The 16004-nt window shown below is 38.4% G+C and overlaps 1 protein-coding gene across 3 annotated transcripts in view; it reads right to left on the bottom strand.

The window, feature by feature from the left end:
- LOC139709317 (angiotensin-converting enzyme-like) overlaps positions 1-16004 on the bottom strand; it is a 36798-nt gene that overhangs the window by 12509 nt on the left and 8285 nt on the right. For 2 of the 3 annotated variants that reach the window (XM_071621272.1, XM_071621274.1), the window contains exons 1-2: positions 9319-9551; positions 201-402 (exon numbers count right to left, since the gene is read on the bottom strand). In XM_071621272.1, the coding sequence (XP_071477373.1) occupies positions 201-390 (190 nt within the window). In that variant the 5' untranslated portion in view covers positions 391-402; positions 9319-9551. Of the gene's footprint in view, positions 1-200; positions 403-9318; positions 9552-16004 lie in introns of those variants that run through there. The other variant, XM_071621273.1, reaches the window with a different exon arrangement.

Genomic DNA, 16004 nt, shown 5'->3' with positions numbered 1-16004 from the left:
AACTAGCTATCATTATTTTTATCATTATTATTTGAATTTACTCCGGCAAAGCACCCTGCAAATCCACCAAAAGGGTTTTCTAATGTCGTGTATATTATGTTAAAAGGATGTAGGGAGTAAAGAAGGACGGAGTACCTGCAATCAAAATACATTGGGCAACATTCGGGATGGGGACATAAACGTTGGAGTCTCATACTTGCCTTCAATATTATAGAGTAAGCACGAGAATGAATAGGAATCCTCGCATGCCATTCGTCCTAAAAGTCCCCTCGTACCGTCGACAACGCGTTGTAGTTGACTAATGTCGAGTTGCAGGTAGCAGGTGACGTGAACGCTGAGAAGAGTGAGGAACAGTGCGCCTCCAATCGGCCACCCTGTGGACAGCTTCATCTTGACGGGAAGCTGGACCACAGGAAAAATAAATAAAAACTAAGTCAACGGAGTAGAATGATACACATGTCCAACCAAAATGTGATGAAAATTACATATAGATACATAGATTCTTTTTTTTATCTTAAAGGACAAGTTTACCTTCATAGAGATGTGGGTTGAGTGAATGCAGCAATATTAGTAGAACACATCATTGAGAGTTTGAGGAAAATCGGACAATCCGTTCAAAAGTTATGCATTTTTGAAGTTTCTGCTCACTCAAGGCTGGATGAGAAGACTACTATAGCTTGTGATGTCACATGAGTACAACGATATAAAGAAAGAATAAAGAAATTCAACATATTTTCACTTTTCTCGCATAACAAAAGAACACTTGACTTCTCTCTTTCAGAAGGCAGGGGAAATGATATTACCCTTAACATATGTCAGTAGCAAGTCGAAGAAATGTGCACTTTATTCAAAAAGTAGTTTAGTGAAATTCTCTTTTTATTTTCTTTATATGGTTGTATGCATATGACATCATACACTGTAGTAGTCTTCTCATCCAGCAGTGACTATACGCAGCTCCTTTAAAAATTCATAATTTTTGAACGGATTGTCCTATTTTCCCCAAACTTTCACTGATGTGTTCTACTAATATTGATGCATTCACTCAATCCACATGTATATGAAGGTGGACTTGTCCTTTAAGCTACATTTCACGAAACACTGAGGAAATCATGTATTGTCCGCACATTAACACGTCGATGATAATAATTCTATGATCGCATCATAATCATAAATTACAAGTTATTATGTACGTCAAACATGAAAATGATTGTTGACATTTCAACTTTGAACATACGAAATGGACATGCCTCCTACGAGGATGACAGCGAAGAAATCAACAGTCATACAGGCTTTAATGTAATGGGTAAGTCATGTCAAAAACTCTTTAACAAACATGTTAAGGTATGGAAGACCAAGATCCTGAATAAGAAACCAACTCGGTGATATATTCAATTTTTCAATACAAATGAGATTTCATTTCCAATATCACATTTTTGTTGATACAAATTCAAGGGGAAAAAATGCAATGTATACAACAATACTCGATATATACATATACATGCGAAACTAATGTTCAAAATAATTGTGTTATTGAAAAAGACAGGCCTACGTGAAAGACAAGCTTGTAGAAATGTGGGCCACTCAGAAAATCAAACTCGCAACACAGAAAAAATACGTATCAATGTCCGTCTTTGCCAAAGTGTGAAAATGGGTGCCTCGCTATGTTGCATGGGAGAATGAAAATGTCAGGGCCCTGTCCAGATGTACTTGCGATATGGAGGCTAGAATAAAAAGTATATATCATTATAGCTACTACTACTACTACTACTACTACTACTACGACGACGACGACGATGACTACTGCTACCACGATTGAATTCTTAATTCTTGTTGTTGTTGTTGTTGTATCGTGATTTTAGCTACTATTATTGCTATCACTACCATCATTACGAGGTGACGACTCTCGCTGTTATGAATAATTGAATACGACCTTCACTCTGCTCAAGCTAAATCACAGGCAACTACGTAACTGGGCGTTTCCGTGATGAAACAAGGCTATTGAAATGAAATAGATTATTGAACAAATAAATTGTTAAATCATTATACTTGCTATTCACCAAAACTGTTGCCTTCCTAGATGCTGAAAATGTGAAGGGGGCACTCGTTATTCTTGATGATAGACACTCTTGTCCCCTTTTGTCTCGAAACATTTGGTTAATTTTGGGACCACGACTGGCCTCACTTGGGTGTGGTATTTGTAGAGGAGATTTATCTCTATGATTGGGATGTATGTGTGTGTATAATGTACATGAACGCTTAGATGAATGGCGGGCATACGCGATTACAAAACATCTTGAAACACATATCAATCATTTCAATGATGCCAGAATATCGGCGGTTCCGTGGCAGCGAACAGCTTAGCGTTTACGTAAAAGACTTCCATTTGAAACAGACGATCAAGTTGTTCATCAATGCGCGACGAGATATGAAATAAATGATAGATCTCCCATTAAGATGAAAAAGAAAAATCACTCCTTCTCAACTCTATTTGCTTCGTTCCATGAATCGCTGTGTCAAAGAGGTGGAGGACATAGACCAGCTGGGTCCATCTCACAATCGATTAGCGCCCAATGTTAATAAGCTGTCCTTCTCAATAATGGTCTCAGGAAGATCTCTCATCCTTATCTAAAAAGCATCTCCGATGACTCAGCTTCATCTAACCGCGGGGGCAGAATAACTCCGACTTTAATCACTTACATGTAGTGTTAACATATAGATTTCAATGACTTTTGAGACTAACCCATTCACTTTTGGTAAAAGCTATCTCTTACTACGCGGTTTCAGTTCAAGTGAGTTCAGGGGGGGGGGGGCATTTCATGAAGCGTTTTGGCCGGATATTTTTCTGACAAACTGTTACAAGCTTCTGAAATCCTTGCATCTGATTGGCTGAGAGCAAATTTTGTCCGACAAAGTTGTCGGACAAAATGCTTCATGAAATGTCCCCCCCCCCCCCCCCCCCCCAGTTCTCGCTCACTTGCGTTGCTGTGACATGAATGAGATCACGCCAGCCTTGGCTATCAGCGACTCAGTGGGATACTGCCAAGCTTCTTCACCTCACTGCCTTTGAACCAAGATGTTATTAGTCTCATTCCCCTCCTCTAACAATCTACCTATCCCCACATCAATGTCTTTGCGAAATGGTTTTGACTCATGACAGCGAGTCCTAGGAATCCCTGCTTCAGTATTACTGCTCTACAGCGCACCACTCGCCCAGAGCTAAATAATCAAACACAGACTCAATTTTAGCTCGTCGTAATTGTTTTCTCAGTAAGATTTTGAAGAGTATCCAATCGACTGCACGTTAAGTGCATCACTAGGTAAGGGATTGGCAATCTTTCCATGCAGAAATGTTTCTAGAATTATATCACTATACTTTGAGGGTCAATAATTCTCAGCTTGAACATTATTGTGATTGCATTTAACTTGCTTTCCTGTACACTACAGCGAGCCGTTCTGCATACAGCAGCACAAGCATGACAAGGGGATTTCAAACAGTCACGTACATACACACGAATATTATCCATTATGTTACAACAAAATCTGCCTTCATACTTGTCAAAAGAGACATCCATCATTCTGTGCGCAAACCACCAGCTTTTCTATACCGGGATCCCGTCTGATAGAGACACTATCGTGTAAAATCACACAAACCTCCCACCCGTAAGAGTAGCCCATCTTACAACCATATGTAGTGTAATATGTTCAATCCGTTCAAGCCGTTACTCAGCTCTACATATGTGTTGAAGAGAGAACAGTAATAATTTCCGTGCAAATCATGTAACAAATCATGTAACATTGTAATGTAACGTGCAAATCATGTAACATTGCTTACAAAATGCGCCAGTCACTGTGCGTCGAACATCATAATAGTGTATCTACCATGGACTGTAAACCGCTGGTTCTGTCCCCTTTCCTTGTTTGCCCCACTCACACGTCAGTGATTACCCACGCCGATGAAAATCGGCAGGGGGTTATGTAAAGGGTTCCGTATGTTTGTTTGTTTGTATGTTTGTTTGTTTGTTTGTTTGTTTGTTTGTTTGTGTTTGTTTGTTTGTTTGTTTGTTTGTTTGTTTGTTTGTTTGTTTGTTTGTTTACAAGATAACAAGAGAACGGGTAAACGAATTTGCACGAAATGTTCAGGGGATGTTTGGATAATGGCAGGAAAGAATCGATTAGATTTTGGTCATAATCGGTTGACCCTTGCAAATTCTGTGTGACCTTGAAGTTTTGACCCCACGGTATATTCTAGTAGTGACCACTCCGAAAATTTTCCGTTTCTCACTTTGCGATTTTCCGCTACCATACGAAAACATAAACTCCCAAACGATCCGACTTCGCTGCTCAAATGTTCGTAAGAATTCCGAAATTTACGTTTAGGCCTATTTGAGGGACTATGTCCTTCTAGATTTATGAAAGTTCGTTCTCCGTCGTCACAAACTGGCCCGTATTTTGATGATTTTTCAAATTAACATTGATTGTTTTTTTCGTTGGAGGAGCATTTGCTCGGTCGCAGTCACACTGCACGATATGCGCGCTCAATGTCAATGCGTGTGCAAGGCCGCTGACAATGCATCGCGCTCTACACTGTTGGTGCAAAATTGCATCGGGGACGTTGCGGCGCTCGTTAGTGACCGAATGCTGGTGCAGTAGACATTTGCATTCAACCCTTGCATTGAATAATTCCCGTAGACACTAATCATAGGGGTAATTGCCTGAGGGGTTCGTAAATTTTGTTTTTCTTTTGCGCTTTTGTGGATACCATCAAAGATCGTACACTCATACGACCTTTGATATCATCACACTCTCGGCTTGCTATAATCAAAATATCCCGCAAGAAAACGGCGTATTTCTCGATTTTTAGCGCTTTTTCGGCGACCCGTCGCGTAGACAATACTCTTAAAACTGGACTTAATTCGCGTGCGCTTGGAAAAGTTCCGATTCTGCACTTTTGACGGTGGAATTTGGGATATTCGATGGATATTTGGAGGAGACTAAAGGACTTTCCTATTGTGAATGAGTGTTACCGTATGTGAAATGATGTGACTTTGCGTGTGATGTGACTGTAGAACCAAAGATCGTACACCTCAGTGTACGATCTTTGGTAGAACTCACTGGCTGGTGATAAAGCACACTGGCAATTAAGTGACCGAATTCTGGTAGATGACCGAATGCACATTATGTTTACCCCGACTTTGTACTTCAGGCGTGGGTCTGCCGCCTTTGACGGCCCCTCTCTAGTTCTATAATGTTTTTGGTTGTCTGAGTTTTTGCACTTTGTGGCTGTTCTCCTACATGATATCACCCTATATGACCGATCTGAACTTCTTATCCTGTGACTTTCATCTATCTCTTTCTTCTAAAGTTTGCTGAGCTGATATGAACTTTTTGTTTGTTCATGTTCTGTTTTCTATACCTATATATGGCAAACACATATCGTCACATACACTTCCTCTTGTTTAAACTCTATGGGGTATTTACTTGTGGGTTTTTTTCACTCCGCTAAAATATAGGCAAACGAACAAAAGACAAAACAGAAAATCCAACTCAAAACTTGCGACCACACATCCTTTTCTTGTGTGACCTATACGAACATGAAGGGATTCAAAATCATCGATCAAAACTAGTGACTCCTTGAATTAACCTTTCAATAGTGGGGGAGGGTTTATTTTGCAATTGAACCAAAACTTTGTGTACAAACTTCCTTTGTAATCAAGAGGACACGGAGGGCCAAATTTGACTTTGGTCAAAGTCTGAAAGGAGCGTGGTAGATGACAAGAGCTGTGAAACACGCAGCCTTTTTTTTTTGTTACTGTGTGTGCCTTTTTTAATTTTCATGTAGCGTGAAGAAGGGAAAGTAATAGCGATATTGTGGTCGTTGTATTAACACGACGGCTTTGGTCACACTTACAGGGCCTGTCAGTGAGTAGCCTAATCGTGTTATCATGTAATAATGCGAGCGGCCAGTGTTGGGTCGAAGTCAATATCACGGTCCCCACGGGTGACCGACAAAGAATATTGCCGTCATAACGATATTGCTTACTTGGTAAGTGGGTGGGGTGGGTGGGATCTGCTTTTAATAGATAGCTGTCCTCTTCTTTGTTCGCGCTGAGCATGCACTTCTTTATACCTTGGTGGTGGGTGCAGGCTAGATGGTGGTGGTGGTGGTGGAATGGGGGCGGGTAAGGGGTACAAAAGACAATTTAGTGCTTTCGGAATTTAATGCTGCTTTCCTGTTGTTGACATAATTATAGCAACTTAGATGCACCATCCAGATACGAGGGACAAGTCTCTTAATACTGAAGGACTGTGTTCACACAATGACCACTGCTTCATTTCAATGCTTCTGGCTAATAACAGATAAGAAACTCAATCAGATGACCGGAGGTCATTCTCTGTCATACTTTCGATGCGTGTTATTGAATGATTTCGTGCTGTAGGCCTACGCACTATTCTACATGTACTAGGAATGATATGAATTATCTCCCTTGGTATGTCTTATGGTTACATTTAGAGTATCAAGGGGTCAGAATAATGACTATCGGGACGCTTGAATAAACGATCTCTCTTTGAATATCACAGACATCCATGCTTTGTCTTTTCACGCAGATATCTTTCAGTTTTGAGCCAAATGGCGTACTGGGGAGGTAACAATCTTTATTATCTCATTTTCCTAAATCGTGCATTGGCATATCCAGGCCAATCCCAGAAAACAACAATGAGATTATGTCTTATTGTTAGTGAGAGGGCCCTCTCTAGTATATAGGCTACAATTTAGAGGATTAAAATACACCCACTATATCTTCATTTTTATACTGTTAAACAAGTCTGTCATCAGCAGTGACGATTGTTTTTTTTTATCACAGATCAATTTTAAGTAAATTGCACAGATATACTGTGCAGTTGGGCAAAAATTAACAATACATAATGCGACACCTGTATTACAAAGAGTCGGCTTGATCACGTGACTATATAGCGTCAATCGTGAGGCCTGCAAACTTACTACATATTAATCAATGAATCACGTCGCTATCTTAAACGAAAGTTAATTTCGTCTATCTCGAGCTATTCAAATGTCAGTATTTCGCCTTAATTTTTCTTTCCAAACGTGCAAAGTAGGTCCTACTCTCGCCGTGGTTTCTCTTCAGAATAAAGCAATAAAAAGAGTCACAGAAACGAAGATAATATACCACAAATTTATCTAAAGTTGATATATAGGCATGGTTTACAAAATGATCTCATTTGAATATTCCAACAATCAAAGCAAAAATTAGACAAAAAGACACTACTTTAAGGTGCCAGGTTAAAGACAAACCAACGCCACGCCTCCCACCTATCCACACCCACATCTCTTTACTCTCTCGATCCACCACTGCCTGGCAATCTTGTGATCAGAGAAGCAAAACACTGCGCGTCGTGACAAGAAGAAACAGGATTCCAAGTGAGAAATTTGTAGGAAATTATCGCATTTTGTGCAGCCATGGGTATGTGAAGAGAGTAAAGACCGTGTAGCGGTTGAAGATTTTTGCTGTTAACACCTGCTCATTTGTTTTAGTAAAGCCTGCACACCCACAGACGCAGTCACAAACTGAAAGTCTTTGTCGGACAAAATTCCACTATTCGCAACTATCCGAGTAAAGTACTGCTAAGGTACACGCCTCGTGCATTGTAGTAGATGTACAGTTTATACCAATGTAGAGCGGGTGAATTAATTTACAGACAGGTCCTTTACGAAAGACAGACACAATCCCGCTACATTAAAAAAATGCAGTGGGAGTGACATAATGCGTCATTATTGCCTCACATCTCTCGTAATGATACATGATTTTGGCTTAAAGGAGAACTCCGGCTGATTTTCAGACTTTTACATTTGAACCACCATAAATTGGTTATACTGGGTAAGGAGTTTCAGAGTTTATAATGATTGGGATAAGGAATAGAAGTGTTTTCAAAAATGTAAACTAATCGCAATGAACAAGGATAATGACATAGCAGCTTCACCATAACAATGCATGAGTGGGGGCTCAAGGAAGCAGAATAAAAGAAAGCATACACATATTCTACACAGGTGACCTTGCTAAGCAAGACGTGTCTCAATGGAACTGCGATTACTACATTATATTTTCTAAATGTGAGCCTCCTACTCATGCATTCTCATGGTGAGACCCCTCTCATGCATTCTTATGGTGAAACTGCTACCTTATTCAGTGTATTTTGTTTTTGGTGTTCATAGTTGGTTTCTCTGCTCAAAGACCACAATATTGATTCCATATATCTAAACATGGAGTTGTCGATTTGTGTACTACATGATGTGAAGTTATACAAATCGCCGGAACTTCCCCTATGTCCCCTTTGAAGCACCGTTAAAGAAAATGGCTAGGGATTAGCATTACGTATGGAATAGCTCTATTTCTATTGTTGCAATCGTTGCTTTGATTGATTTCGTTTGTCCCGCCTACCGCCATAAGTCACCACGATGACTAGAGACAGAATTGCTGGTGGTAAGACTAATGGACAGCCATGATTTGAACCAACCTAACGGGTTCTGTGCTCCTCATGCGTGTTGTGTGTGGCGCCATTAATTCACTAATCACTTTTGTCGTTTTGAACGTGATTCTCTCGAGGAACTTAAGTAAAACGTGCTGTCAATTTGTGGACTGAAATTATGACGGTAATATTACATCCGGACCTCTCCTGTTTATCATTTAGCATTCTCTCTGAATTAGCATTTATTTGGTTCTTCTTCTAATTCTCTTCGTTTTTTTCTTTCTATCAAGTACTCTCTTCCTCCCCTCTCCGCATAAAACTCTTTATACGTCGATCCTTCACAACAGATTTTCATGATATCTAAACCCGCTTGATGAAAACTCCACCCTTATGTGGCCACAATCGCCTATATAACTAGGTTCTCACCCAATTATAAGAATGATATGTCAAAACCCACCATTTAGCATTACCAAAAACAACACCACCAACAACAACAGCAGCAGCAACAACAACAACAATTACAACAACAACAACAACAACAATTACAACAACAACAATTACAACAACAATTACAACAACAATTACAACAACAACAACAACAACAGCAGCAGCAGCAACATCGGCAGCAGCATCCAAATAGATGTCCATCAATTAAACAAACAAACAAACAAACCATAGACTAACAAGCAAGCTTATGTCTCAACATACACAAACTACACAATCAGACATTGCCAAACGAGGCTCTACGAACGAGAATAACGTTAGACTGTGGCTACCTTGTATAACGTCCAAGAAATTACATTCAGCGATGTCACTGTAAAAGCCTGTACTTACGGAAGCCGGTTTTGGGAACCCGTTGTCAGTTTTGCCTTCCTGAAAACTACGACGCCATAACACAGTCAAGCAGCATTTGCGGGGGTACCGCTCAAGACAGGAAGGTTTCTTCCTCCCTGCTCAAGGTAAGTTGACCCATAGAAAACACCGGCTTTGGATTGGTTTGGCACTCTACACAGGCCCACTCTTGGACACTCGTCAGACGCCTCATTCCACTCCGTGTACACCACAGGCTGGTGGTGGTCATTTTGCCCCCTTTCCACGTGATTAGGTGCGGGATGTGTACAATCTAACGAGTGCTCAGTGAGCTGTGTGCAGTCAGCTGATTGAGTCAGTTTGCAGCTATAGAGATCTAAGTCCTGTCATAATCAAACACTACTTGTATATGAGATCTCTATTTCAATTGCGTTCAGAAAATCTATCAATGATGCTGGGGATGTTATGCTCTACCAGAGCGAGAATGGGATTAGACATTTTCTTGTCGGTTTGGTTCAGAACTACGGTTTGTCTCTAAACACGTGAGTATGCACAACAGTCACCGTCGCCTGTCTCGTTCATGGGGTGATTCGGACCAGTTAAGAGTTATTCTGAAAAGAAAAACTAAAATTTCATCGGCACAGCGGTGAGCATTTGATCAAATATCGGATAAGAATTAGAGAATAATGAAATTGCGAAGTTTTGCTAATGTTCACAAAAAAGTTTTTTTTGAACAGTCAATATGAATATTACAGAATTGATGATGCTATTACCTCAGAACTTCCTACTCATATACAGTATGTATATGAAAACTTGAAATGTCTATTTATCTATTTTTTATGGGGGGGGGGGGGTCACTCAAACGCAACTATGTCCCAGTATCATTTAGTATATTCATCTGACTGATCATTAGTTTAAAGTTATATGATCAAGAATAATATGTTTTACATTTTTATAGCAGAAGAATTAGATTTTTCTTTTGCACGATGAATTAAAAATATGTGTGGTGATGAAATCATATTCGAGAACTGTTTTGTAAAAATTAGTGAATCTTCAAAAATGTCATAACTTCATTACTTTTAATCCAATTTTGATAAAATTTTCACTGCTGTACTTGTAAAATGTTATACTCTTTCTTTTCGTACTAATTTGGAAGGGGACATAGAGTCTGAATGGTATACATACACATCTCTCAATCTCTCTATCTGCCTGTAGATCTATCCACAGTGTATTATTATTTACATACATGTATATAGTACATGTTTTGATAAAAATAAGAAATTGACTCAAACCTCAGAGTTTAGCATCTGAACATCCATGCAAGTAACCTATAAAGTTCCAGAGATTTTTGATATTCAAAACAATTTTCCTATATAAAGCATGTTACCATGGTATTTTGTGCCAATCTGTGTATCATTTTATTTTCGTTCTTTCGTAGCTGTCACATCTTTTCACAAAGAAGATCATGCCAAATCTTACTTGAATTTTCGACATATTCATTTGCACACGCCAACACATAATAAGTTTGTTCCTCTCTCTGCGGGCATGAAATTTCTCAATTATACCAAAATGAAGGAAAAAAATAGCAAAAATTATTTTTCATATTGGTAGCGTATCCTTATCCTAAAAATGATAACCAAAAGGTTTAATTGTTATTGTTCTCGAACGTAGGCTTATTGTTTTGCGACGATGTGTGTTGCAAAGACAAACAAACAAGCAAACAAACGAACAAACAAACAAAAAAGATTAATCAAGAAATGTGTGAAAATCCCTGCAAAAAAAGGAGATTCATCAGCAGCTTGTTCGCTATTCATTAATCCTGCATTACTGTTGGTTAAAAATCCCCCAAAACACAAAATACCCACACCCACAACCACACAAAATACTGTTAAACAAAAAGCAGATGCAAGGACAGTTCAGCTATATTTGAAACTCGCATCCAGCAAGGATAAATAAGTTTCATCGACTTGTCAGAAATCTCGATGATTAACATTTTTCAAGTATATATTAATGCAAAGGAACACCCAAATCCGCATCAAATCACGAAAAGTGAAAAAAACATAGAAGAAACGAAAACATAAAGCAAAAAAAAAAAAAAAAAAAACCACCCCAAACATCGGGAAGTAGTCGTATTGAAATTTTGTTACAAGAACAATAGCTATATACTTAATCATTGGCGTCTAATGCTTGAATATATTCCGAAAAACGAGAAGGAATGTCACAATGACAACGTTACGTTCCCTTGCTCGAATTTTGCAAAATATCGAGCTTCTCCCCGAAAAAAAAGAAGATATAGATAGGGAAGGAATATACAGCATTCAACAATATTTTGTATAGGCACCCGTGAATACATACAGAACGATCGACAACGGAGGAAAGCGATTAAAATATAACGCGTCTGAAATATTAAACATGTGTGCTGGCGGCAACAAATTGTTGGGACGATTTGATGGTCTATATGATTAATGTGATTCATTCTTAGCCTTTCCATTAGCGTGATAGGCTGGCGACGTGAATCATGCAGCAACTTAACTGCTCTCAGTGGACGATAAACCTCAAAAACGTTTTCGGAAATGCATCTCATCAGGTTTTTGAGAGCATTACAGTAAGACGTTAATGAGGCTTAATAACAATGATGATTTTCTACACGTAAAAAAATCTTACTACCATCATCGCCGTTATCGCAATCATGAATGATAATTATAGAAGTACACGCTCACGTACATACACACACACACACAAACAAACAGGCACATACACAGACAAGTACATTATACTTAAATGTACATTCATGTACATGTACATTTATATATTCTTTGCGTAAATTATTATCAAAAAATGTAGGTGTTAGATATGTATAAGTTAAAACAGTATTTTCCTAAACATGTTCTGCATTCATTGTATTCTACTCTTTTTTTGCCTTATATAGGTTATGGAATCCTGGCATGGGGAAACTGCTGTACAACTAGACTAAATTCTTTATCATTGATACAGAAGAGAGCTATACGGATAATTAACTTCGCCACATTTCTGGAACACACTAATGTCTTATTCTTTTCCAGTAGAACACTTCAAGATCCAGGATTTATATCATTTCAATATCGGGTCATTTATGTATCAGTTAAACTCAGGTGGTCTCCCTAATGTGTTTTCTTTGATGTTTGTCAAAAATACTGAAGTTCATTCTTACCCTGCTAGACAAAAAGATTCTTTTCATCTGTCTCCTGTACGGACCGTATCTGCTTAAAAAACAATAAACACTACAGGACCTAAATTTTGGAATGAGTTGGATAGAGAAATAATCCAATCTCAGTCTCTTTATTCATTTAAGCATAAACTTTAGTTTTTTCTGAATTCATATCTATAGCTATTCTTCAATCCTCCTTGACATTCTCTGTTCATGCTTCACATTACTGACATTATCGATCATGTAACATGTGCCTCGCTCGTGATTTCTGTATTATCTCCGGAATTTCCTTTGTACACATTTGGTATCTCTGCTATTGTACACTGCATCTGACTTGTACCTCGCTCGGGTGATCACGCAAATCTCAACTGGTAGAACTAGCAGTATGTACTAACAAAATTGTACTAACTGTAGAAATAGTGGTAGTGACAACAAGAAACGTTTGCAATTCAGGTGATGTGAAGAAACAGTATTTTGGACTGCTCTTGCAAGCTTAGTGAAAGTGTGCACGAACCACTTGGTATGCTTCTTGCACAGCTTTAAAGTGATTGCGGTTTAATCATTTATGATACAACATTTCCAGACACGAAAGCGGAGTGTAGGTGTTTACTCTGGAAACAGATTGAATTCTGTTTTTTCCCCTCATGCTATTCCAACCGAGTTCATCATTTACCGATGTCTTGATGTAATAGCCGCACCTAAACCAACATTACGGACTCGCTTTCAGGCGGATGACTTGTGATGATGGTGAAAGCAGCCACCGCATGCCCTGGGGCAGGCCGACTGCTAGCCCCCACCGATCATCATTTTTCTGCTGATGAATGAAGGAGATAATATTCATCTCCTTTTGATGCGTATCTCGGTGGGTGTCGTGCTGCGATCCGGCAGCCCAGAAATAATTTCAACCCCTGCTTCCATCCCCATCCTTAGCAAAAAGCTAGAGGATACACCAATTTCCCTTGTACTCTCTCTTCAACCCACCCCCTCTCCTCACTATCTCTCTCTCTCTCTACATCTTTATCTCATTTTCTAGAATTTTCCTAGAAGTAGAACTGAAACTACTAACAATGCATATTACTACATCTGATGATAATAACAATGATGATTATAATTGTCAGGATCATCATTATTATCGTTATCATCATCATCATCATCATCATCTTCAACATCATAGTTTTGCCAGTCCATCAACTCAAAAGTTTTGCTGTCTACTTTCTTCGTAATAACTGAAAATGATTCTCCATATCTTGAGTTCGTTTTTCCCCTTTATCATGATCTTCTTTACTTGCATCCTCTGTGACAAGACAGGGGGAGATTCAACATCACTACACCTAGTGATTATTCTGTCTTCAACAACCCCCGATTCAAACTAGCAAAGCCCAATTTGATCGGTGCATTACATTTCAACTCTGTAGATGCTGTGACTGATAAGAACAGGTTCTACTATTCAAATTGCATCACTTGAGAATTTCATTTTCTTATCTCGAAATGAGATCATCGGATTGTTCTCTGTTGAAAAGGATATAACAAGGGGGTAAGGACTGTAGTAACGTCTATCTTTGTTGCTGGATGATGGAGGTTGGAGAGAATCACTAGACTTCTTCTTGTAGTTGTTGAATGATAATCACATAGTTTCCTTATATGGCTCGAAGATATGACGCTGATGATTCTTAGATTAAATTCTGATACCTTCAATTAAACAGGGAGTCAGAGGATTGATGTGCAAACTGGAATATTGACAGATCATGCAAGAAGATAAAAAGGTTGAAATAACTCCTTGCACAGGAAGGAAAACACGACATTTCATTAAGCAGCATGAAATCTAGGGATTGGAGTACCACTACCAAACATTCAGACAAACATTCTGCTCTTGGTTCTGGTATGGGAAACAGGCTGGAATTGAAGAAAAAAATAACGAGACAAATCAATAACACGGTTTGTACAGATCATGCGGTAATGATCTTTCAATGAAAGTGGTTTGATTTTCCTTCCAAATCCCCAAACGCTGATGAAGCCATGCATCAGTAACTTTATTTACTCCCCTTTCATCTCACCACTCTCCCATCTTTCAAAGCGTCTTCCAACAGGTGTCAATTTTTCGATGCTCTGTGTTTAAACGTTGCATTATTCCTTCTGGACCGTCGATCGATGCTGCATCCTTTTCAGTGTGTCGATATCGCGCAGGTGTAAGCCCGAGCTTTTGCGGGGCGCCATGCCTTAATTTGTAACGAAACCAAAAGAGCAACACTACGCATCGATTGTCAGAATCAAAGCGCCACGCAGCTCAGGTTTGTAGCCAAGCAATGTGAAATTGGCTGAAAGGCTTTACCATCCCACACACTAAAAGGGCCGCCATTCGCTTATTATATTGCAATCGGTTGATTTCAAGGAAATGCGTCTACTATGAGGAAATGATGTGATTTCAAAGGTCTTGAACACGTAATATCTATTATTACACACAATATATAAAAAAAAAAACCAGATTGTGGTACCCTCGATCCCTACTCAAAATGAAGAGAAGCTTTTTTAAAAAAAATGGAATTCAAAGGAGTTCGACTGGAGAAGAAATATGCTGATTTTGGGGGACTCTAATTTACCAACTTAAACCCCTGCATCAGTTGGAAGTATTCACTGCCTTAAGGACTACTGCTTGGGGTTGCACCGTTTGTCACATATTTTAGGTTTTCGGGATATATTATATATATATATATATATATATGTATATATATATATATATATACATATTATATCTATCTATCTATCTATATATATATATATATATATATATATATATATATACAGTCTGATAGATATGAGTACACACTCTTACACTAAGTACTTATCTTTATTTACATACGACAAATATGGGTATCCTGGATATGGATATTATATGTAAACAGATATTCACTTGATTTTCACATTGCCTTCCTCCAGTGTCCTTACGATATATATATTTTTCAAATATTATCATTTTTTTTTGTCATTGATTGTACTGTTTTGTTACATTGCATTTTTTTTAATGCGTAGTACGCAATTTTACAGTGCAACTTTAATTGTCTGGCATGTGGAGGGATATCAGGACAGAAACGACTTTCAAATAATAAAAAAAAACTATGAATGTGGTTAGAATTCTTTACGAAGCACGCTCATTCCAAGAACGGTATACATATCAATAATTACATTGATTTTGTGAAGCACTTTAACCACTTTGGATTGCATTTTGTATGAAAACAGGTGTCATATTCCTATTCTTGATGATTTACTGGTAAAGGGTTTCTAGAAATTGATAAAGCACTGCTTTTCAGTGGATTTCTCTTTTCCATCATCATTTATTTACTTTTCTGACAGCATTGTAAAGTATTCATTGTTTCTCCTGTTATTTTAGTCACTCGTACTTAAATTTTGTACTATACCTTATGATTCACCTTGTACTACTGTAGTATACGTACATCTAACACATGGTTAACAAAATTTTGATTTGTACAATATATACTCTGTATTATCTATTACCCTTTTACCTATA

This window comes from Diadema antillarum, unplaced genomic scaffold (assembly GCF_040938485.1).
Source record: "Diadema antillarum isolate AM-2024a unplaced genomic scaffold, OU_Dant_1.0 seq00001426_RagTag, whole genome shotgun sequence".
Lineage (NCBI taxonomy): Eukaryota > Metazoa > Echinodermata > Echinoidea > Diadematoida > Diadematidae > Diadema > Diadema antillarum.
Note: the sequence above shows the minus strand (reverse complement) of the source record. Positions and strands in the feature narration are given on the sequence as shown.